The following is a 24237-nucleotide window of genomic DNA, read 5'->3' as shown; positions in this document are numbered from 1 at the left end:
CATAGGGAGGAAACTTTTGCAGTATCAAGGACAGAAGTTGCATGTACAGTAATATTATGAATTTAGAAAAAGCACACACAAGTCTGAACACATCGCCATTATACAGTTAACTGTTATTGAGACTAAAGGCATCAGATTAAACCTGAACAGGCTTTGAGTAAATTACAGTCATTATGAGTCACCCTTTAACTGATGGGAACCCAGATTATGTTCTACTTTAAGAGGCAGCAAGAAAATAACAATTATTCCTCTATTCCCGCTATAGTGGACATGACAAGCCTGTGTCACATGTGCTCCGTTTGCACGGACCTAGGGTGGAATGAACCAACACTCAATGCACCAGTTTTTCTTGGAGGTTTTCTTGTAGATCAGACTGGAGATCAGCATTTACTCTGCTTATCAGAAAACTGACTGGGCCCATTCAAAGATTATTGTGTTGCACTTTAAGAATGGCTCATGTGTGGATGTTTTATATTTCTTCTATTAGCAGAACATTCAAAGCTGAACAGTGATTCCTGCATCAGTAGTTGTGTCTATCACCTGAGAACAGGGAAGTGAACTCTTTAGATACCTGGTCACAGTCTGATAACACTGAGCAAGGAGACAGTGACTGTTACGCGTATTCAGCCTGCAGAAGGCCATAAACAATCTTGCTGTTAATGATTGTGATTATTTTTAATGCCCTATAAAGTATAACATGCCTGGGGACTGCGGCCAAGCAGGTGTGGATGTCTTAAGTTCAGCCAGGAACAGGTTTTAGGTCAAATCCTTTACTGTTGTGCTCTAAATATAAATACAAGAGATTAGTGCTGGATTTGGTTCAGTGTGTTGAACGGGAAACAGTACTTGGATCAGGCCGAGCACCACACCACAGCAGCGTGAATGGTTCTGTTTAGTGATTTTCCACATTACATTGTATCAGAGAGACTGCAGAGCATGTAATTCAGTAGATTTATTCTTCATATGATGTGGGCAAAAACAGCCAAGACATATCCTCACTTATGTAACTAGCTGGGACAACTGAATGACTGGCCTTCAGGGAAAAGTCCACTTTAAGACTTTTTCTCTGTCGGGTATCATCAATCTTTGATTTTCAATGCATACCACAGTATGCAAGGACCTCAGATATGAATCTATCAAAATCTGTCTCTGTGTGTTTGCTTCTCATGTGAAACATTTTGTCTTCAAGACAGTAAGTACAGTTAACCCTGCTTGGCAGCTGGACACGCAAGATTATGCCAGAATCCATCTTGCCACGCTTCAAGCTATGTGCCATTGTCTAAACCACAGTGGTACAGGACCAATCAGCGTCCTATGAGGAACTACTGTCAGCTACAGCATGACATAACTCTAGGTGTGTGTGTGTGTGTGTGTGTGTGTGTGTGTGTGTGTGTGTGTGTGTGTGTGTGATGGCGTGTGTGAGAAGTGACTGTAATATAGATGTTGCGAGCATGAGTAATATCAGAACTGGAGAGATTTTTTCATTGTAAGAAGAGAAAACAATTGCACTGAAGGCTTTTTTTCCAACGGAAAAGTTGTTTTTGTTCTTCTCCTGACAGATCTCTAACAGTTTGACTACGTTATATAGTTCATTGATCTGACTGGTTGAAGTTCCATCTTGGCTGATATCAAAAATATATATACTTTCTTATGACGTAAAACATTACCCACCAGAGAAAAAAAAACATACATTTAATGACTGTTTAGGTTGTCATCCAATAACTAAATTGTTAATGAGACAAGATGCATCGGGATCTGAGTGGTTTACCACCTGGCTAAACAAATTCCAGGGGAATATTCTCAACATTGTTCCACGATGGAAATTTAGTGTTTGCTGCATTTGTCTTCTTATTTCCCCATTCTGGAAAGTCATATTCTCATCTACTGTAATTCATTGTGCCTGTTCACTTCACTGCCTACCTGGGGACATTGGAGACAAACACCTGTGTGAAACATGACGCGTCCCCGGCTGCTTCTTTTCACCGGCAAGTGAAAACCTTCACCAAAAAGAGCTTCATAAAAAAGGTAGCATTTGCGACAAGGCTGTTGTATTGGATCACAATGTTGTGATGTGTTCACATCATTGTGCCACCCTCTGTATACACATACTGAGATCAGATTGCCTTTCTGGGCAGTGCTGTGTTATCAGCAACATCGCATTTATCATTGGCAGAGCATGTCTGTCCTACAAAAACAGGAAAGACGAGAATGGCGTCAGGAAAGAGAGCTGACAAGTACTGTATATACCCTGTTGCATGGAAAGAAATGTGAGAAATGGAGGGCAATAAATACATGAAGCAAGAGACTATAATATAGAGAATGCACGTCTGTTTTTTAGGAGCACATACGAACGGGTTCAAACATGCTCTATGCAGTTCTAGAGTTTGTCTCTGGGAGCTGGTTTGGATTATATTTCAAAGGTGAGGTACACTTTCCCCCTCTGCACCTGAGGAGTTGAGCAGAGACTCAAGAAGGGGAAATCACTTAATATGAAAGTGGGCATGTAGTTGTTGCAATTTGCTGTCTATAGTCCTATCTATAACAACTTCTATAGAAAATGCTTTATTGTTTGGAAAATGCCACAGGATTGCAACATATCCTGAGAACTCTCAAGATGTGACAGTGATGAGTTCATCATATGTTTTAACCCTGTGTTCACATCAAGAGCATCCTCCATATTTCATAAATCCTCCTAATTGCCCAAAAAATGTTTAATATTTCAACCTCTGGTGGCGTTTGCAGGGCCTGTTTTTCAAAGGGGATGTACCTGTCATCTCTGCTTCCCTGCCTCCCTCCATTACTGTTTCCATGGTTACATAAAGAGATTCACTGTAGCTATGACACAGAAAATACTTTACTCTCAGAGCCGTCTGTGCTGTCATGGGTATAGGCTTGTTGGGAAAACAAGACTATATAAAAAAGACATTGGAGGACTAGTTTAGCACTATTCTTTGACGTCTGACTGTTACAGTGATGGGAAATAGGGATCGTCTTACAACATAAACATCAACTTTTTGGCACTTTATTGACAAGCAAAGGTTTTACAATGCTGTCCACCCACAGTGGATACCAGTCATTTTAAACATGGATAACACTGATTCACATAGACAGAATGCACATTGTTTCATTAAGTAAGAAAGTATGTAGAAACCAAGATGCTTGTCTTTAAAAACACAGAGCAATGTTTTTGGAAACTGCTTCACTGAATATAAAAGGGAAACCAAGTATTTTCACTTCAGGCCTGACAGAGGAACACGGAGTCCACTCCAAACTGAAAGAGGATCTCTGACTCTGGTAAGCGGCCTGGTGAGCTCTCTCTGGCACCGTTCCCTTCAGGGTCAGTGGCTATCAATACAGTTTGAGTGGGTGGTGGTCTTGATCTTGTCTCCGTTTTTTCTCCTCTGCTCAGGGAGGCAGAAAAACTCTCTGGCACGGAGGTTGAAGGCTGAGTGGAGCGCTCAGACCACAGCTGACTGCACAACGTGCACCCTCTGTTATTTCCTACATGCAGCATTGATGCCAATAACAGCCTGAGTTTTTTAACTGGCTAACTGATGTGTGCTCCCTGCTGCGCCACTTGACCCACTTGACCAGGGAAGCCAGGGCAGCGTGTATGAACTGGGAAAGGCTTACAGGATAAAGGCAGGGCAATGAAGCATGGCTGCTGTATGTGGGACGGACCTTGGTTTACTTTGTTAAACTGTAAAGGAGGCTGATTGACAAATGAAAAAACTAATCACTTTACAGCCAACTTTGTACTTAAGCTTAATTAATTACAATATTTCATTCTTGTGAGTCTGGCAATTATGCATCCACATTAAGTGTGACTTGTACAGCACTATGTCACCCTATCATACAGATAAGTGACTGTTGCCCACCTGATCACAGATGAGTTCCCACTTCTTCTCGTTGTCATACTGCCGCAACAGTCGTGCTTTGTCTGGAGGAAGATTCATCGAGTTCTGTAAGAGAGAAAAAGGTCAGAGTTAATTGGATGTGGACAATGAAACATCATCAGTCACATGAGATCACAGATACACAGGAGGGAAAGGTATGTAAGGTACGCATGTCCTTTTGGGTAATTTCAATAGCATTATACCCAATTTACATAATACGAGGCTATCTACAGCATTCAAAAGGCCATATTTTATAGATTGAGAACGAGACACCGTCAGTTGGACCCACAGCAGTAAGGTAATCATGAAACAAGACTCTCCTTTTTTAAACCCCAACTCCTCCTGATTAAAAGATTTTCCCTAAATATTTTCCATTTCCTACAGCACAGTTACCAAATATTTGGCCGACAGAAAAGCCACTAATGAGAAAATCCTACAATATCCACCATGTGAAGTGCTGCAGAGGAGTCTTACAATACATATATATATATGTATATATATATATATATATATATATATACACACACTGGGAAAACGGGGGTCTCATCTTAATGAGACCGAGCTTGACCCCATCACTCATTCCAGTCAATTGACTAGACATGCAAAGACACTGTACTGAAGTGAATTAGGGTGTGTAAGCATGTAAGTGAAAGTGAAAACCCTTGGTTTTGATGTTCAGAGTGATTTCCAGAGAAGTGTGTGTTGTTCAGGACAAATCTAATCTGACCCATGTGTTGGTTGACATTATGTCTGAGAATAAGCCCAAATCATCCAAAAACTGTTACACAACTCCTTTCTTTATCCGGCTTTCTCTACTTTCCTTCCTGCACGAACACCTCTGCAGTTGTCTAAAACTTGGCTGGATTTAACACAAGCGTGATTCACCCCACCCCCATGTAAATTAGAAAAGCTTGAAACAATTAACCAGCACTTAATCGTACCACCTACAGTATGGAGAGCACACAACATGCAAATATGTCAGCAGAAAAATTTAAATAAAACATGTGACCCAGCTGGAGACTGGTTAGGCACTCACAGCGAACACTTGTTACAGACAAACGGTGTAGGTGTGTGCTCCTCTTACAACAGCCTTTGCAAGCAAAAAGCTGTCAAGTCAAGGCAACAAACTTCAAAAGTGTTTCGTATGTACTTGTAGTGAGAATGTTTTCCATTGCTAAAGGACAGACGCAGGGGAACATGTGGCCATCATGCACGGCTCGGCTTGGGGTTTTTTCTTCCCCTCCTCATTCGATGAGCTGGATCATCTATCAGTGTGTGTTCGGCACTCTGCCTCCACTTTTCCTCACAGGGGGAGCGAGAGGAAGATAGATGAGGAATGTCCTGGGATCCAGCCTGTTTCCATGAGCGAGTAATACCAGGATAGAGTCAGACACTGATCGAGAAGCCTGATCCCCAACTTGCTTTGGAGTTTACGAAGTATTTAATCTTTTATACTGTATAATACTGATTGGTTTGGCAAGTGATCTATACAACCATTCATTTAATTTTAAAAGAGTGCATTTATAAAAGAAAATCAATGTAAATAGAGCTGCTCGTGAGACGCATGAATAGAGCTCATACACAGCTTTGTAGCTTGCTAATAGCTAATGAGAGGAAGACTGAGTATACTCTAAACTGATTTCTATAAATGAGTTCACTGAACCTATAAGGTTCACAGACAGCACGAGAGAAGCTTAAAGGATAAAAAGTTAACCTGTCTCTTGACTTCTATGCAAACTAATAATTTCATTATGTTCATGATATTCTGTCCCTCCCACAGTTAAATCTGTTTACTTTTCTAAATCGAAACTGATGATTCAATCGATTTCCACCACAGATGTGCCAGTAAACTTGCTAAATGAATTGAAATTCTAGTATAAGAATACAATTTGCTCTCACTGTTTATTGATGTCTTTGGGTGCATCAAAATCAATCTGAAGCACAATAGTTTTATTGGTTACAAGCACAGGTTGTAGCCCGTCCAGCCTCCTCTAGAGCGACCAGGAAATTGCATTAGTATTCAGCAGATGCTACGAGCCGGCTGATCGCTGCTGTGCTGACTGCGGGGAATTGGGAGTCAGAGAGGCTCTATTGACTCAGTCTGGCTGCTAACCAGAGTTAGTACTGACTTTCCTTCCCTAAACACATTAAAATACAATTTGACACCTGAGTAGATGTACACATTAAATGACAGAAAGCCACTAGCACTCTCACTACATCACACACAAAAGTAAAAAAACAGGTTCAATTTGAGTAAATCATTAAGTTACTTCTAGACTTGAGCCTTGTTATGTTTGGATACTGAAGAAGTTTTGGCCTGGAAACAAATGGGTTTGTGGTAATGATGTAGGTGCCTGATGTAGGTGCTGTGCCCCTGCAGACTGGCTGGGTGGTTTGCTGAGTCGCTGTGGGTGCACTGAGCTGTGGGCTTCCTGCTTGGTGAGGCTCCAACTAAAGCAAAGAACCACTTCTACCAGCCTTCATTTCATCCCAATACTAATGAGCTGTGACAGGCACTCAGCTCGCTGGGCTCAGGTTACCCTACATGCGCACTATTTTTGTGTGTGTGTGTGTGTGTGTGTGCATCTGTGGTATTAATGGGGTGATGTTGAGGAGGGTGTGGCAGCTTTTTCGCCAGCAACTGATGGCAGGCCACCCTGACGAATACACACACCCAAATATCACTCAAGATATTTCACAGTGATTAAAGTATTACTAAACTGTATGAAGAGGATTATGACAGGTTTGACCCATTCGACAGACACAGACAAATTAGGCAATGTCTAATATGATCCCATGATTCAACCACAGATCACAGACTGATACAAGCCATAATACAGCATCCGATATAAACTGGAGACCAAAGTAATTTTAAACACATGTATAGCTACAGTGCAACCTGCTCTTAAGACAAGCAACAGATCACATGATAACAGCAGCCGCAACCTGCCATCATCATAGCAGACTGTATTCCCTAAAAGCAAAACAGCAAAGTGTGTAACTTCAGTTTTTCAAGGAAAGGAATCCGTGTTAGACGCTTCAATAACTCAAATCTGATCAAACTTGCACAAGTGTCAGGCAAAAAGGATAATGATGAAGCTGAACATGCAACAACCATCAAGTAGAGAAGCGTGCGAAGCCGCTACAAACATTGTTGGAAACAATGACAAAGCATGAGAAACTCCTTCCAGACAGCACAAAAATGAAGATGACAAGGGGGAGAAACCCTGGAATTTACTGTGCTGGATGACCAACCCCGTTCTCTGTGAAATGTGGAACGCTTCAACATCTCTAGCCTCACTTCGCCAAACTGACATTTCATCTCCGGAGCAGCTGTCTCACATCTGTACTGTTAGAGAGTGAATTCCTTTAGAAACATTTGGAAAAAGCTGTGAGTTTTAGCTCAAACACAGATCATGTCATTATACAAAGCCAGCACTCTGGATAGGGCTCTACAACACAACCTACAACCTATATTATGATACATTTTCACATTTATTAATGATAATGTTAACACTAACTCACTAACTACTTGTTTGTTTCGTTATTAGTATATTATATTTCCTTCCTTGAGTTTGCCCTAAATAATTATATTAACGCCAGTCAAAGACTTTTAGATTTTAGATACATGCATTTAATTATACTGTTTTCAAAAATGTATTAATTGAAACGTGTACATGAGCGAATTTAGGCCAGTACGTTTTTTGGAATATCTGTTATTCAATAAATTTGATTTTATTGTATCTAACACTGAATAGACTAGTTTTGCAATGTAAAAACCACTTCAGGCTACAGTTTTGTGGCTCAAACACTAGAGGCAGAAAAGACTACAGTGCGTGTCATTTTACAACACAATGCAAAACCAATATTCATAGGTAGCCATATTTTACAAGGTCCAGTGTGTAGGATTCAGTGGCACCTAGAGGTGAAGTTGCAGATTACAACTATTTGAATACAGCTCAGCCTCCCAAGCGTGCATTCCACTAGATGCCACTGAATCATACACACTGGTCCTTTAAAACCAATACACTAACCAAAAAGTGCTGAAAATCTTCAGACCTTGTTGTACTGACCAATGTTTATCAAGCAACAGCACACTAGGTTTTTAATGGGACGTAGCAGCAACAGATATTTTAGTGCAGCTCCAACAGGAGAGCATATCAGAAGACAGTGAGTCTACAGTATCAGTAAAAAAACAGTAAAAAGTGAAACTAGGAACAAAACCCAAAACACATTACTCAGGAAGTGTGAACATCCAGGTTGACCCAAATGGTTTATTGCAATCACACAACCTGGACAAAATCTTGTCAACCTGCTTGGGAACCGGTTGACAAGCCTTGTGGCCATACCTCAACACACTGTGGAACAGCTACTACACCAGTCAATGTGTAACTATGAGAATCAGTAGCTCAGTTTTAACAGTGACTACTGATATGAATCTACTGTTAAGGTCTTATTCACATGAGGTCTTAAGGCTCAGAAACTGGACAGAAGTTATTAGTGTCCATGTATCCTCTCATTAGGCAGCTTGAGTCATAAAACGAGTAAAAATAGGCAGCTGGCCCACCAACCAACCCACTACCTTCCAGGAGGTCTGTGGAGGCACGGCCCTCACAGCACAGCTGGCTACAAAAGACAACACACAGCCCACGTGAAGGGCCTGCTTTAGTTGCTGTTGCTGTGAAAAGATGTAAACCAAATTGCCAAAACGGACTCTGCTCTTGTACATCATTCGAAAGTCATACTGAACATGTTAAAAATATGCAAAGTACTTCACAGGAATGAATCTGTGGTGAAATAGACAGCGTTCACTCTTCCGCAGTTCTCTAGAAAAAAAAAACTACAATACACAGTAAGTTAACTTCCATATCTTGAGTTTCACATCATCGTTCGACTCTTGTGGAAAGCTGTCTGTAAGTGCTCTTGAACACATAAGCAATTCTGACTCAAGTGCACTTAGCAAAAGAGCTAAATAAAACTGGAAAAGTTCAGTGGGTGGAGGCAAGGTTGCTGTAAATTAAATGTGTTTCTGGACAACACATTGAACACATGAAGCCAAGTCAAAAACCCTACTTGTTCCAACACAGAATTTAAAAGCCAAGCTACCATGGCTAAAAACTACCTTTCCTGAAAGCAGTTAAGTGACTGGAAACAAACCCATGCTTCATTGCATTAACTAAATCTGATGTATGTATACTGACGAAAAGTGTGCAGTGCAGTGCCTCTCAACCACCCAGCCTCCTCTCAGATATCTTTCAGAGCAGCGATTGATTTGTCCTTGGGGACTTGGGCTGCAATGAGTTTGAGACACGCCCACGCTCTCCTCTTTCTCCCATCTCTACCTTTTCCTTGCTAATGCAGCACAAGGACTCCTAATCTTTCAGACCGAGCCCTGCAGAACCAATGTGTTTTCTTCTCTCTTATAAGCAATACGATACGACACAGAAAATCAAACCAATGACCTTAACAGATCGCAACGCTTTCTCTTGTAAACACCCAGTTTGCATCATTCAAAACAATGTTCCAACCTCTTATTTATTACGATGCTTTAAGAGCTCTCATTGTCTTTTTAAATGAGCATTACAGACACCACTCTACATGCCACAACAAGAAAACCTCTGACTGCATTGGTTACTGACGACTAGTCATAACAAATACTCGCAAATTGCTCAATACACCGGAAATTACTGGATGTTGTACCGTTCCCTCCTAATACTTGCTTCATCAGTCACAGGAGTGTTTTGTGTTTTTAAGGCATTTACACAGTTATAATGAGGTTAGCGCTGCAGGCTACTCTCAGAGTTGTAAAACGCCTCCTTAGGCGTACTAATACGTGACAAACTGCACAACTGCATTACATTGCACTTTTCTCATTTATCCTGCAGGGAAGCAGGGGAGCACTACAGCTCAGACATGTACGGATCAAAATCTGTCATATTCACAGACGAGGCAGTGAGCCATAACTGCCTACATAAGGGAGAAAGGAGTAGGTCGGCCCTGAGGCACACGCTATTCAAACCGAGCTGTCCTCCCCTCATTAGCGCAGCATGGATCCGTAATCCTTGGCGTTCTTTGAGGGCACAGGTGTCCCCTGTCTGTCCTCAGATTAGCTTTGTAATCCCCAGGACCCCCTGCTCCGGCTCAGCAGCCTCCTCCACCGAGACAGTAGTGTTTGTGTTTGTGAAGCTGTTCACTGGAATGGGGAGTTCAAATGTTTGAGCCTGGCCTCTCATTTTCCCCCCTTACAGGCACATTCCAATGAAATTCCGTTAATTTACTTCAGTGTGTTGACTGTATAATCTGACTGTACGTCTGCCAACCTCACATCCTCTAGCAGGAGCTCATCATTCAGTCTGTACCAGCTATTCTTAGTGAAAGATATCACATCATTGGTGTAATTTTCTCCACAACATTTCAACTGCTTTCTGAAAGTGCATTCAGCCTTACCACAGATAACACTACAGTGTAATGACACAGTAAAATCAACAGTGATATGCACAGAATATAGCAGCTACTAGTAGGAGAAATCAAATTTAACGCTCTGTTTCAGCTTTTGTTCAATATATCTTAAGGGAAGACATTTAAAAATCCACTTGGCTGTATAAGTGCAAACATAAAGTACATTGCAAAAAAAGCTGGTGCCCTGTTTACATTGTGGGTAAAATCTTGACACAGAATGGCTTTCATGCTGGACATTATCCAAATACCGGAAACATTATGGAGATGATTTCAAGCAGCAGGAAGTTGTCCAAATAAAACAAGTGATACACGAACACAGATGACTTCAAGCCAGGCCAGATGTTGCGAGGTTGCGAAAGTGTCTGGACTGAGGAGTCCATGTTCTTGTTCAAGCAAATACAAAGAATACAAATCTAAAAAGTTGTTTATCTCTAAGAAAAACAATTGCTCACAGTAGTGTAAATGCAGTGGGTTAAAGAATGAAATCATCGGTTTACTTGAAATGCATTATGTAAGGTTTGAAGAAAACACCTTCAGATAAAGTTTTGTTTCCTTTAACAGTAATAAACTTTATGTCAGTAGGTGGCAGTGGGATGAACAGGAAATTTATGAGCTCACAAAAAGGAGGCTGAATTTAATGATGCTGATAAGTATAATCCTTTAATCTGTCTTCTGTTAACTACAACAACAACCCAACATGTACAGCCACATTTACTTTTTGGTTATGTAATAAACTGATCCTTTTTTGCATCTGAAGAGTCTTGGTTTTTTTCAGCGCGTGGGAATCTTCTCTTATGTAAAGGCAACATTTTTATGTAGCACAACATTATACAAAAAATATAATCAAATGTACTCTGGCCTCATCACACTGGGATTGTTTCGGGGGTGCAATACGTCACTGCCACATTCATACAACATAAAACAAACCAAAACTTTTCCCAAAAGTCTTTGTATTTGAACAACAGAATAGCAGCCTTAAGTGTAGAAAAACGGAAACTATAACAGACTCAATACAACATCTTATAAAGGGTAAAATAAAGCAGATTCAGACTTATTTAAGTGGAAAATATGTTCTTTAACATATGGTCTGGCTTGTTCTCAAACATGCACACTAATAAAAGGCATAAACATCTGCACACATACTGAAAGCTCTGTGCTTTCGGTTTGTTTTTGCTGCTATAGGAAACTATCTTGTGGGCTTTAGTGGTGTTTGGAGATATCAAATTATTACACTCTCACACAGGCTTGTTTTCGTCTTTGCTTTATCTCAGCTTCTGGGATACTTTTGGTAGACCTAAAATGATGATTGGCAATTAAAAACTCAGTAGTAAACTATAACCCAGCAATCCCATTGCAGTGATGTCCCCCTGACATCCGAAGACACCATCTCTCTAACACTGAAGAATTCATCACAAAGAGTTGTACAGTCACTTCTTCTAATGAGATGATTGAAGCAGAAATCTGCTTCTGTATCATCCAATACAGAAAGGCTGAATGGGAGCTTAATAACACATACATGATCACAACAAAAATAGCAGCAAGCAGCAATCCTGGGAGGCAGGCAGAAGTGCATCAAACCCACTGAGCAATTTTGGTTATGATTGGACGGATTTCCAATTTGTGTCTTCCCTGTCAAATTTGTCAAAGCTAAAACGTCTGAACACCAGTGTTACTGATTGAATCTATTCACTCATGACTAAAAAGAAACTGATATGTCTACTCTTCTGTCCTGCAATGTGACTCATAAAACTGGTTAAGTGTTTTGAACAAAATGCCAGTTGAATAAACTGACTAAACCCGCCACAGTAGGAAAAAAACAAAAGCCTACAAAAACCATAGGTTTCTATACATCTTTAGAAACTCTAATATATGTAAATAATTTCAGGAGAACATTTTGTAAAGTCTTTGGTGTTTAAATATGTAATTACTTACTCTAAACTCTAACCTATGAGTAGTCCACACTGCTTTCGTTTCATGTGGGGGGTCCAGGGTGAGAGGCATCTTCTGTCCAATAAAGCCTGAAACAACAGACTTGCGGCATTGTCTGGAGCTGTGATGGGGCCTATATCAAACTCGGGCAAAGAGCACTGAAGTACATTCAAATGCAACAGGACCTCCCATTCAGCTCTGCAGATGTTAATTTTGGCAAGTCGTTACCCGACAAAACCTGCCTTTTTGACTCTGGCAGCTTCAAAAGCAGCATTTGTCCCAAGTAAAAACATTCACGAAGTAAAGCCTACAAAGAAGTGAGAGTACTTTAAATTAAGCTACAGGGCCAATTCGACAATCAAAGAATTACAGTATAGTAATAGTTGAGGATATGGTGTTAACATGTATGTTACAACCCTGTCTGCACACTTTTATATATTTGGAGGAAAGGAAACAGTGTAGATATTGTACAAGCTTGTAAAAAGTCCAAACGTGGACAACATGTACTAACAACTCTAAAATGTCAGCTGATAGACCATGAGTCTCCGTCTGTATTCAAGTCTCACAGATCCACATTATTCAGGTCCAAAAAGCTACATAATGGGGCCCACAGATGAAGCCATAATGATGATTCTGCAATTCAGTTTAAAATCAAACTGCAAACATACTTAATAAAGCTCAAGGCCCCTAAAAGAGACTGATAATAATAGCAATGCCACAAGATAAAGTGGGCCCTGAAGCCATAACACACCCCTGATTTGTCACAATGACACTGACGTTTGAAGGCTTTTCTGGACGAGGTTTCTGATACAGCTCAACACCATGAACATCAACTAATTCTTAACAGCTCATAACAAAACACCCACTCTTGTGCCACACTTTGGCCGAGCAAGCACAACTTTATGGCGCAGCTGCCACCTTGGAGCCCGGACAGACCCTAGACCATAATGCACTTCTCCACAGAGCAGCGACTCTCCTGTTCTTTTGTGCAGCCCTTGGACCGGTCCTGTTGGACAACGCTGGCAACTGGCTGTGATCGACATGAAAGGACCGGGCTGGCCTTTTCCAAGCTGCATCATTTTGCATCTGCTCCTTACGCAGGAGGACCTACAGCAAAGACATGCATGGCCAAGTGCGAGGCTACATCCAAAACTAAACCCTTTCCAATGAGTGACGTCAAAAAGCTGTCGGGGAAAGTTTCTCTTCCTTCCAAAACAACAAACAACAGCTCAACTGCTCTTGCTATTGTGTAGAGGGCCACACTCCTGAGACTCTTCTCATTAGTCCAGCACCTAAACAAGGGTTGTAATCAGATATGATCCATTTCAGTATGAGGATTTCACAACATTTTAAGTCAGTATCGATTTGCTTGGTCAGTTCAGTTCTGCCACCCACACAGCAAAACCAAACCACCCCCGAATGTGCGGATGTCAAAACTGAACTGAGAAGAACAATACTGATTGAAGTCCCAGTGGTTTTGACTCAGCGGTGCCTGGAAACAGCCAAGAGACCTGTTCCCACATATTCAGCTAACCCTCTGCCAGCAAGGCAAGACACCTTGAGGCTCCGCTTCGGGGTTTTGAGCAGCACATTATCGCTCAACACCGCAGCACCTCACATCTCTTATGAGAGGCTGTAAAGGCCAGCAACACTGGCTGCCGGATCTCATCGCTCCCCAAGCATTTCATGCTCAGCTCTGTTATGGCTAATTGGTGGGTGAGCATCCCGGGGCTCCGACACAGCAGAAACACACATGCCCATACACAAGCATGTACGCACACACACACACATTTGGGTATGTGTGGTGGCCTCTCGTAGCCTGCCGGGTCTGGGTCCAGTGCCAGGCTCCGTCTTAGGCTCTCCACAGAATAAAGAGCAGCTCTGTTCCCTGGGCCTGCTGCACGGGATTCAGCCACTGTTCACCCTCTGCTCCTCAGACAATACCCATTGTTCTGCTTTTTAATGAAGAAGAGTCGACATGGAAAAACTAGGCGGGTTAGCTTAGTCACTTCCTGGGTCCGGTATAGCAGGGTAGGAGATGGAGGGATGACTGTGTTTGCACAAGCTAATATACAGCCTGTCAAATTCTCAAATTCAAACAGTCTTTCACAATAAACTGAATGTGAGTACATAACGCCAATATCTAACTTGATTAAACGTTTATCTATTTTTTTCAGTCTTTTCAGGGTTTTTTTTGTTCAGGAAAAAGAAACACCAACATAAAATATCTTGGTAAGGTCTCGGCCTCCTCACGCTCTGTGTGGAAGCTTCTGCACTCACTCGTTTAGATTCTCACCCATCTGTGCATACACCCACATGTGTGAATTAGAGTACGTGTAGATACTGAATTAGAAAATAGTAATTTGGAAAAAAGGTGCAACAAACATTTAAAAAAACATGGGAACAATGACAAAGCAAATGTTTAAAGCAGTATTAACCAGTGTTTTGGGTCAGAATGTCATAAGGTACACATAACACGCACATTTGACACACTATGGTCAAATTAAGCTGCTATGCCTAATGACTATTCACACACAGATAAAAAGCAACATTTGTATTTGAGTCGAGTTTCTGACCACCTGGCAATTTAAAGTCAAGTATTCATTCTTCTGTAGCTCTTGTTTTGGTCTCTACTCTGAAAAACATCTTAGTGTTTAGTTGCTAGATGTTCACCAGCTAGTTACTAACTTTGTTTGTGTCCAGGTAACATAGGGTTTATCAGAACAGCTGCCTGCTGCAGTTGGAAACAACGCTGATAAAAGCAGTCAGAGCGAACCAAAACAGTAGCGTTTTCTGCCGTAAAAACAAAACAATGAGCTAAAAGACACTAAAACTATCTCTGTACTGAGGGAAACTGCAGGCGGGTGATACATCTCTGTAGATTCTTCACTAAACCTCTCACATTACACATACTCGTTTGGCCCATTCTTATAAAAAAAAACATTGATTAGAGCAGCTTTTAATACACTTCACAGTCCAGTTTTTAAAGCTCTGTTTAGTTTTGTTGAAGTACAGCTTAATAGGTTGTGTTTCATGTTGTGCAGGTAAAAAGCACAGCCAGCTTGGACCTGGCAATGTGACAAATTAGACCTCAGTTGAACATGAAGGCTACTCATGTGATTAATCTAGGGAGTAGATTTCAGATGCAGGGCCTCACAGCACAAATAACAGCAGCTCGGGGTGCTTCAACAGCCTTTAAACAAAGCAGCTTAGATGTAATCTGGGCAGACTATTGAGAAGAGCAGCCACAACGGCAGCTAAGCCTATAGTCCTCCATATGGCATTTAAACAAGCAGTGGCTGTAAACTTCTCTGCCTCCCTGATAGCAGTGACTACGGCTCTGAGCTTGAAGTGGATGGTAGCCTGGATGTGGCTACAATCTAAATTGATGTCAACTCTATGGTTAACTGAGGCAGAGGAGCAGACATGAGGCCTGAGCTGAATTCCTGTTACACAGAGTCATTTTCCTGTGGTTCAACTTGAAGCATACAGACTGGCTCATACTGTACATTGACTCAGAGATTGATTGCAGTCATTTCACATGCTTTCAGCCAGTATGCACTTATAGACCAAGAGGAAAAATTGCCACTTTGAAGTGTTGCTTATACCCTCTAATGGTTGGTTAAATGACAATGTTGGATTGATTAGGCAATAAGTGCAGACTAAATTGATCTACCAGGATGTTGATATGACCAGCCATAAAGTAAATCCAGTGGGACATCAGCACTGTGCTGTGAAGAGTAAACATTAAAGAGGGCTGCCCTGATACCGGCTAATCATCATGTGCAACCCATCTTCTTCTTGTAGACTTGTCTCACCAATACTATGGCAACCATAAGAGGGGTGAAGGCTTGCAAACACACTTTCCAAAGTAATTACAGAGCCATTTTGGCTGGATTGTGTATAGGGAAAAACTAAGCCTTTAAAACGCTACCTTACAGTAATATTCACAAGACATAGAGAGCAACGAGCAGGCACAGCAAACTGCTTACTGAACAACCTGTAAACAATGAATAAATCCCTGGTACTCCAGCATTGGAAATCTATCCCTTTAGTACTTTAAACAATTAATATTTAGGTTTAAACTGCACCTCACTTCATGGCCAAGGTCACATGTGAATTAGCCTCTCTTATCATGGCAGAGGCCTTGCATTACAATTAGCCTAAGTCTATTTCAAAGATCCGCCCTCGGCTCCAGGGATTCACAAGACAGACTTCAATGGGAGCGTTTCTCTTGAAATGCTGACTCAGCCGGCAGCAAACCCAGTAGATTTTCCATAAAATAGCACCACAATAATACATAGCCATATCACTGCATGTGACTTTAACTAAAGAGTTAAAATATTGAACTGGAAATACTGATACGCATGCTGGCAAATGCTGGTATGACACGACACACACAACCACATCCTGTGTTCAAATTGAATTTACTACAGCTGTGAATGAACTGAAGTCAGTGAGAATTATGTTTAGTTATGTTAGGTTTACATAAACATATATACACAGTTTTTGTTTGCATAGATAAACAAACTTTAAACTATCAAACCTAGTAGTGGCTTCACCCTCCCCTTCCAAGCACGAAGGAGGAACTATGGTGGCACGCAAAAGTTGCCCTCATCTAGAGCCAGTGTTTGGTAAAATGCTCCTGAAATGTAAAACATATAAAATTGTAAGATGTATTTCATACATGTGGTTACACACATCTGTGGTCTGATCAGATGATGGAAGTCATGTGTCAACGTTTGAAAGGAGGCTTTCTACATCACACAGCATGGTCCCAGATTCAAATACCGTACTTTCTGTATGTCCTTGATAAGAAATTCTAGGGTTTTGCGAGGCGAGTGCTTGACTGTGGTCACACACACACAGCGCAAGCCTTTAATCCCAACGGCTCCTTACTGTGACCCATTCCCGATGATCAAACATATTAGGAGTGGTGCTGTTCTATCACGCCCAGATTGAACCTGTTATGGGAAGACTACGGCTCTGCATCAAGTCCAAAATGGGTGTTTGTAATATGTAATTGTTGGTAACCACTGATACGTTGGGATACAAAAGTTGGTCCGAGAGGCGTGGCGAGGTATCATCCTAATCATCTGCTATTCAAACTAAAGTGAGGTCATCAGAGTCACACAGTGCCACTCGCTCCGGCAATCAATGGAGCCAACTGCCATCAGGCACGGCTGAGACACATTAGGGTTTAAATGGCAGTAAATAACGCTAAACGCTGTGATTATAGCACTAAATTCTTCTAATGCTGGAGGGCTTCCATCCCGCCAAGAGCTGAGGCATCATGCTGGCAACAGGGAGGAGGAAAGGAGGGAGTGGGGGAGTTCCTGACATGCTACGAGGATCGGCTTTTCTGACAGCCAGCCTCACGAAATCCACGAGTTAGACAGGTAGAATTTGTTCTTCTTTCCGGAAAGCATAACAAGGATTAGCTTTGTAAAGGACACTTATGGATCCTTATCATTTCCTCACCCCTTACATTTACTGCTACAGACCCAGATTCAAGAGGGGAAACCGTAATGTTTAGAAACTGTAGGAAGTAGGTGACTCTAAAAGCAGTTGTGATTAAAGAAGAAGGCCCAAATCCCTCTGTGGCGTGATGTCAAACCTCCCTACACCGAAGTCTGCTGCCTCCTGCGCAGAATGGGATTCATCAGCGTCTGACAAGCAGCAATCACACCCCAACACAACACTGTAACACACACAGTGATTTGACTTCCACCTCAACTTGATCCACTTTCTGTAATGGGCTTACAGGCTGAAAGATCTGTGTCACCTATATAACACAAACAAAAGCTCTGGACCAGACAAAAACAGCAAAAGATAGAAAATTAAACCTTTTTCCTCATCTTAAAAGTTTGCAGATTCGAGAACCTGCATCGCTACGGTCGAATTCCTTCTGCTGAGCAGCCAGTGTTTATGAGAGCAGTGGGCCAGGCGACGATCACGTTTGACCCACATTTTGCCAGCTCTCAAATTTCACCATCACCCCACTGTTCTTCTGTTTAGCCCTTTTTTTCTCTCCTCTGACTGGGGAGCTCTGTGCTGGAAATTCTCCTTATCAGCAAAAAGTTCATTATGGCCTACATAATGATGCTTTAGAGCACAAGAGAGGATGGTGAATAATGATTTACTCCCAAAGCTCCGTCCTTCTTACAACTAAATTGCCACAAATCAGTCAACATATTGGTGCTTGATAAGCTTTTGAACACACCACCATCGTTATGAAACTTTTCATCTTAATTTACGTCTTTTTTTAAAATTCATAACAAAGTGTCCATCTTACATCAAATCCTCTTTAAGCGCTCTAAAACATGAAGGCTCTTTCAACAGCACGAGGAATGTTAAGCGCTCACTCCCCAGGTAACATAATTGTTGACAGACGCTGTTGACACTTTATGATGTGACAGATGTTTCAAAAGGACCTGGCATGCTGGGTACTTAGAGCTTTCAGTAGTGAGCCAGTGTCTGGACTCATAAAGTTTGGGGGGGGAAAAGGTTGCCATAAAACCAATCATTCGCTGTGTTATGACTGCAGGTGTCTCATGTGACCACACTGGGTAATTTACAGAAGCACACTCTGATCTGGAAGTGAACATTTTTATTATCTCGTATTCAAAAGGGAGGCAAAAATGTTGATGTTTGACGTGTTTCAACATGGTGTGGCTATAAAAAAGATGAATATTTTCAGATCAAGAATAATTTGGTTGAAAAAAAAACTGATTTGATTTGCAGCTGAATTCAATATGCTACAACTTTATCACTAGAGGGATAGGACTAAGACTCAAATCTAGCAGTGGCTGTGCTCTTTTTTTTTTTTTTGGTCGGTCGGAATACCCCTTTTTCTGAACAACAAAGGACAGGCGTGCTGGACAAACAGAGGTCCAACCCCACACACACACACACACACACACACACACAGCTGTCCCGTCCCAGGACACTGAAGCATGGAGGGAACAAAGACAGAGAAACAGATGAAAACGAATCTCTTTTTCCTTTTTTTTTCCTTACCAAAACGGTTGCAAATCTCTCCTCCAGTTCACCTGGCTCGGGCATGGGCAGTTTCAGAGGCATGTTGTGTCCTCTGAAATCAGTGTGCTGGTCCATGCTCCCTGCGTTCCCCATGTTTTCCCCTCTTTGACCAACAAGTACAACTTTTCACCCCCACCTCCCTCCTCCTCCTCCTCTTCTTCCTCCTATCTCTCTTCCACTTCTTGAGGGGGAAAAAAAAATCTCCACACGACGAAAAAAAGGAAAAAATATTCCTCTTTAGTTGTTGTTGTTGTTTTGTTTTTTTTTATCCCCCTTACAGGTTTTTTTTGCAGGTTTTATCCTGATATCACTTCTTTTTCCTCTTCTTCTTCCTCTTCTCCTTCTTCAACATAAAGCACATGTGAGGGAGGCAGCATAACGCGACGGGTCCGAGCAGCAGCGGCAGGAGCAGCAGCGGCAGCAGGAGCAGCGGAGGAGCCCCCGATGAGGCATTTTCACGGCAGAATGAAGGAGGAGACCCTTGGAGAAAAAAAAAAACTTGTCTCGATCCGCACGGACCTTTTCCTCGCTGTTATCCGTATCTTGCACAATTTCGGCTCCACTCCCAGTCGCTAGTAATGACGACGAGCATGATTCACTGCTTGTTGCAAATCTTTCCCCCCCCCCACCACCTCTCTTCTTTTTTTGGGTCTGTCTGTGAGTGAGTGAGTGAGTGAGTTAAAGTGGAGCTGGCTTCACTAATCCTTCCAGTGCTGACCAGCCTAGTTTAAGGAGGAGGGGGCTCCTCACTCACACACACACACACACACACATACACACACACTCACACCACACACACTGCGGCTGCACACACTCTCATCATTCCCTACAATGAGCTCTTTCAGGGGGGGGGTCTCACACTTCTTATGCTCCTTCTTCTCCTTCTTCTTCTTGGGGCGTAGCTCCCAAAGCCGTAGCTAAGGAGATGATATTTTCTGTGTTGCATTGTGGTACTTTGAGTCCACTGTGAGAGGCAAAAAACTGTTCTCTCTATGAAGTCTATGAAGTAAATATTTTTTACTCTTATGTATGTTTTTTCTTTGGTTTATGTACATTAAAATGGTCGTTCACTGTGTTAATTGGATGCATTTGATGTATTGATTTGTTGATTGTAGGATCATTTCAGTGCCACTAGATGCTTTAGAAAATAAAAGTGATGGAAGAACTCAGATCCTTTAATCGAGTAGAAATACCATAATCTAAAAATACTCCATTACATGTAAAAGTCCTGAAAAGTTCAGAAGTATAATCAGCAAAATGTACTAAAAGTATCAAAAGTAAAAGTACTCATTCTGCATAATGGATCCCTTCACATTATTATACTATGATAGAATATTAAATTATTCTGTTTTTATACCTAGCAAATACATGTAAGAGCATTTTGATAAGATAAAATAAGATCATCCTTTATTGATCGCCCAGAGGGGGGATTCAGAGATAGAGGTAAAGATAAATATAAACTTTTAAAATGGTATAAAAAGTGTAAAAGTGTATAAAATCAAAATAAGAATGGGAATAACATAATGATGTGTATGTGGATGGAAATGGAAAAAATCTCTATAAATAAAGTGTGAAAAGAAAAAACATACAAGCAATTGTACCCACAACTAGTGTTGTACTTGAAATGTTGTTAATGTTGTAGTTTGTTAACATGGAGTCAATTATAAATACTTTGTATATTACAGGGTAGTTACCCTCTGAATGTAGTGGAGTATAAAGTACCATGAAGTGGAAATAATCAAGTAAAGTACATGTTTGTCAAAATTGTACGATACCTGAGTAAATGTAAATTCCACCGCTGGAAAATAATATTACTTATTTAAAGTTTTATTAAGCAATTACTCTTAAAACCTTCTCTTCAATGTGGAAAGTGTATGATATGTATAATTTATCACATTTGAGATTTGCCAGATTAACTGTCATATTAAACAGTATTTTCCAAAATAGTGAATGAGTAAACCAGCCACTCCAGTCACTGCATTACTAGTAGATTTAGTAATGATAATAAATGTGTGTTATTAGTTATGCCTGTGAGAAGTGAGAAATGTAGCTATTTACTAGGATATGACTATTTAACTGAATCATTCACAGCACAGTGGGGACATTAAGTTTGTGTCATTCAGTAGTAGGAAAAGACATGAGCAGTTCTCAAATATTTGAGGTTAACCAAACTAACCATCATATTATACAATTATTCCTAAACTAGCGATTCCAACAACAACTCAGTCAGTGTGTCACTACTTATGATTATGATGATCTAATTGTTACAGAAGACATTTTGACGTGCCATAGCAGGAGAAAGGGAGGTGTAACTAACAACTGTTGTGTCTCCTTTCAGTAGAAATGTCCCAGTGAGATAACAGGCACATCACAGAGACCCCGGAACTGGCACACCTGAGTGTAATGCCGCAATTATGATCATTATTGGTGTCACACCTGTGTTTGACAAGAGGAAATGTCTCGTAAAGTAGTAACTACTCTTGTAAATAAACAACTTTAAAACAGCATGAGCAAACATGAGTTGTACCCTGAGTTAAAGCATTAAAATTAAACCATATGTTTTCTTTGTTTTCGTTCTTCTCCCATCTATTGTGTGTATCTGTCAATCTGGGTGGCAAAATACAGTGTGAGTGTTGCTGCGATAATAATCTCAGATTATATAATTAACTTCTTTAGAGGGTTCCATGTTTTTAGTGGCTCTCTGGCAAACTGAGGAAGAGATTTCATTTATTTCATTTTCCAGAATTGAATACTTATAACTGGGGGGAATGTGTGATTAGTTTCACTTTTGCTGTCCCATCCTTTTCTCTACTATCTTTCTCCAGCCAATATCCATGAGACAAAACCTTTAGCAACAGGTCTTTTGACCAGATTCTACCTAAAAAAAATTCCTGAGAAATCCCAGAGTGAGAGCAATGGGCCTTTTTCACAAAAGACATTTTGACACAACAATCACGTGGAAATAATGAAATTATTGACGGTTGAATTTCATTTAGCTGCTTCAGTTTCATGGTCCTGGTATTGTTCATGCTGGCTCATTGTCACACTGTCATGGCATACTGGGATACTTGAAAACAACAGATCCTTTTTACTAAGACAAGTCAAAAGGTCTGCTGTGAGAAAGACGTGATCACACAAAGTGATCCAATATCCCTGCAATGCCAACAGTGTCTCTGGCACTCGTTCACTCGTAGCTTATAGAAAAACTCAAGAATTGTATTACTACAGCTTTATGATAACACAGTCACTGACACGTTTATTCCACCGTCAAGATCTCAACGTGCATTCGGATGAAATCTGATCTGCTGACAGGGTGGAGAACACATTACGCACAAGAGGGTGACATCAGCATGCAGCGCTCTGGAGACGATCCAGAGGTTCTCCAGATGCACAGTGGTTTCATTCAGGCTGCTGGACTGATTCAACAGGGGAGGGTGTCACATCTGAGGTTGTTGGCTGGACACACTGAGGATGCAAAACACAGCTGACTGACCTCATATGATCATTACGTGTTCTGTCTGAAGACCACTCCCCCTGTGTTGTGTACTGTGTGGACTGTGTACTGCATGTTTATCCCCTTATGTTATTTACTTAGAGGATGCTGCTCATTCTGGTGTTCATTCACACTGCTAACGCATCAAGAATGCATGCATGCAATTCAGCCCAACATATACATATAGGACCAGTGTTTGGATAAAAGAAAAGAAATCACAGTTTTAAACAAAAATAGAATAATTTGTATAAGTACATTCAGTATTTAAGGTTAAAAGTATTAAAATGTTATTAAACTATAACTTATTAAGTAATGTTTACAGGTAGTGTGCACATATACTAGAAGTATTGGCAGACCATCTATAGTTATATTATTTAATGTAAGGTTACGTAATATACAAATAATGAAATAATGAGAGAATGATGGATAAAAAGTAGGACACTGGTGTATTTTGAAGAACCTGCTAGAGCCAGTTGGCCCCGGTTCACCCCTTGTTCCTCCTCTATTCTGTGCATGTGTAGTATTCCTATGTTTGCTGTGTTGTAATCTGATTAAACATATATTAATTAGGGACCTTCACCATTTAAGCACAGTATCACAATGTTATTATAGATTTTAACACACTGACTGTCTTTAAAACAGGGCTTCAAGATCACATAATAAACCAGGACCCACCTGAGGGCCCTTATCTTATAAGTTTAAAATGTGCTTTAATTGTTACACAGTGGAGCTGTGACTTCAGGGGCCCCTAGAGGTCTGGAGGTACAGAGCAGTTGCATGTTTTCTAGCCCTGTGAAGGAAGGAGGGACAAGCTTAGTTCTAATTTAATTCTGTCTTTCATGCACAGAAGCCTACGTATGTTATTTATGAACATAAACTTATGTAACACTCATTTCTTCTTCATATCAAAACAAAAAAATCCTTTGTATTCTAAACACATGTAAGTGTCTCTGTACGGACGCAATAATCCCCCTATTGTCCTAATAATAAACAAATGGAGTTTACTGTACACTGACAGCAGAGCAGTGCATGGCATGAGCTAGACAATAAGCTTTCAAACAATAACAATAATACATAGTGTCCCTCCATTATCAGCAGCAGATAACACAATCGAGGGTATGTGCAGCCTTACACACGTCCTTGTCTAACACAGCTGATGGTGACTCAGCACAAAAAAACGATAATGTGTTGATGGGATTCTTATTTGTTACAGTTAATGTCTGTGTGTCTTTCTACTGCTCAACAGCGTTTGGGTAATAAAATACATAAATGCCCTCTAAATATGAAAAATATGTTGTTCTTTTGGTAGCTTTAGCCCTGTAGTTTATTCCAAGAGGCCTCAAATTCAGTTGATCACAAACGATTTGGGAAAATAGCACCAGGAAGACAAAATAAAAACCTTAAATAGAAAGATACAGC

The 24237-nt window shown here is 40.9% G+C and overlaps 1 protein-coding gene across 16 annotated transcripts in view; it reads right to left on the bottom strand.

Moving 5' to 3' along the window:
* fmnl2a (formin-like 2a) overlaps nt 1-20193 on the bottom strand; it is a 52044-nt gene extending 31851 nt beyond the window's left edge. For 9 of the 16 annotated variants that reach the window (XR_007885292.1, XR_007885293.1, XR_007885294.1 and 6 more), the window contains exons 1-2: nt 19305-20193; nt 3879-3962 (exon numbers count right to left, since the gene is read on the bottom strand). Coding sequence is in view for 12 of the 16 variants with exons in the window: in XM_051404904.1 (XP_051260864.1) it covers nt 3879-3962; nt 19305-19418 (198 nt within the window). In the remaining 4 variants the exon portion in view is untranslated. The remainder of the gene's footprint in view (nt 1-3878; nt 3963-19304) is intronic. The other 7 variants (XR_007885295.1, XM_051404908.1, XM_051404912.1 and 4 more) reach the window with 1 other exon arrangement.
* Between the last annotated feature and the right edge of the window lie 4044 nt (nt 20194-24237).

This window comes from Dicentrarchus labrax, unplaced genomic scaffold, assembly GCF_905237075.1.
Source record: "Dicentrarchus labrax unplaced genomic scaffold, dlabrax2021, whole genome shotgun sequence".
NCBI lineage: Eukaryota > Metazoa > Chordata > Actinopteri > Moronidae > Dicentrarchus > Dicentrarchus labrax.
Note: the sequence above shows the minus strand (reverse complement) of the source record. Positions and strands in the feature narration are given on the sequence as shown.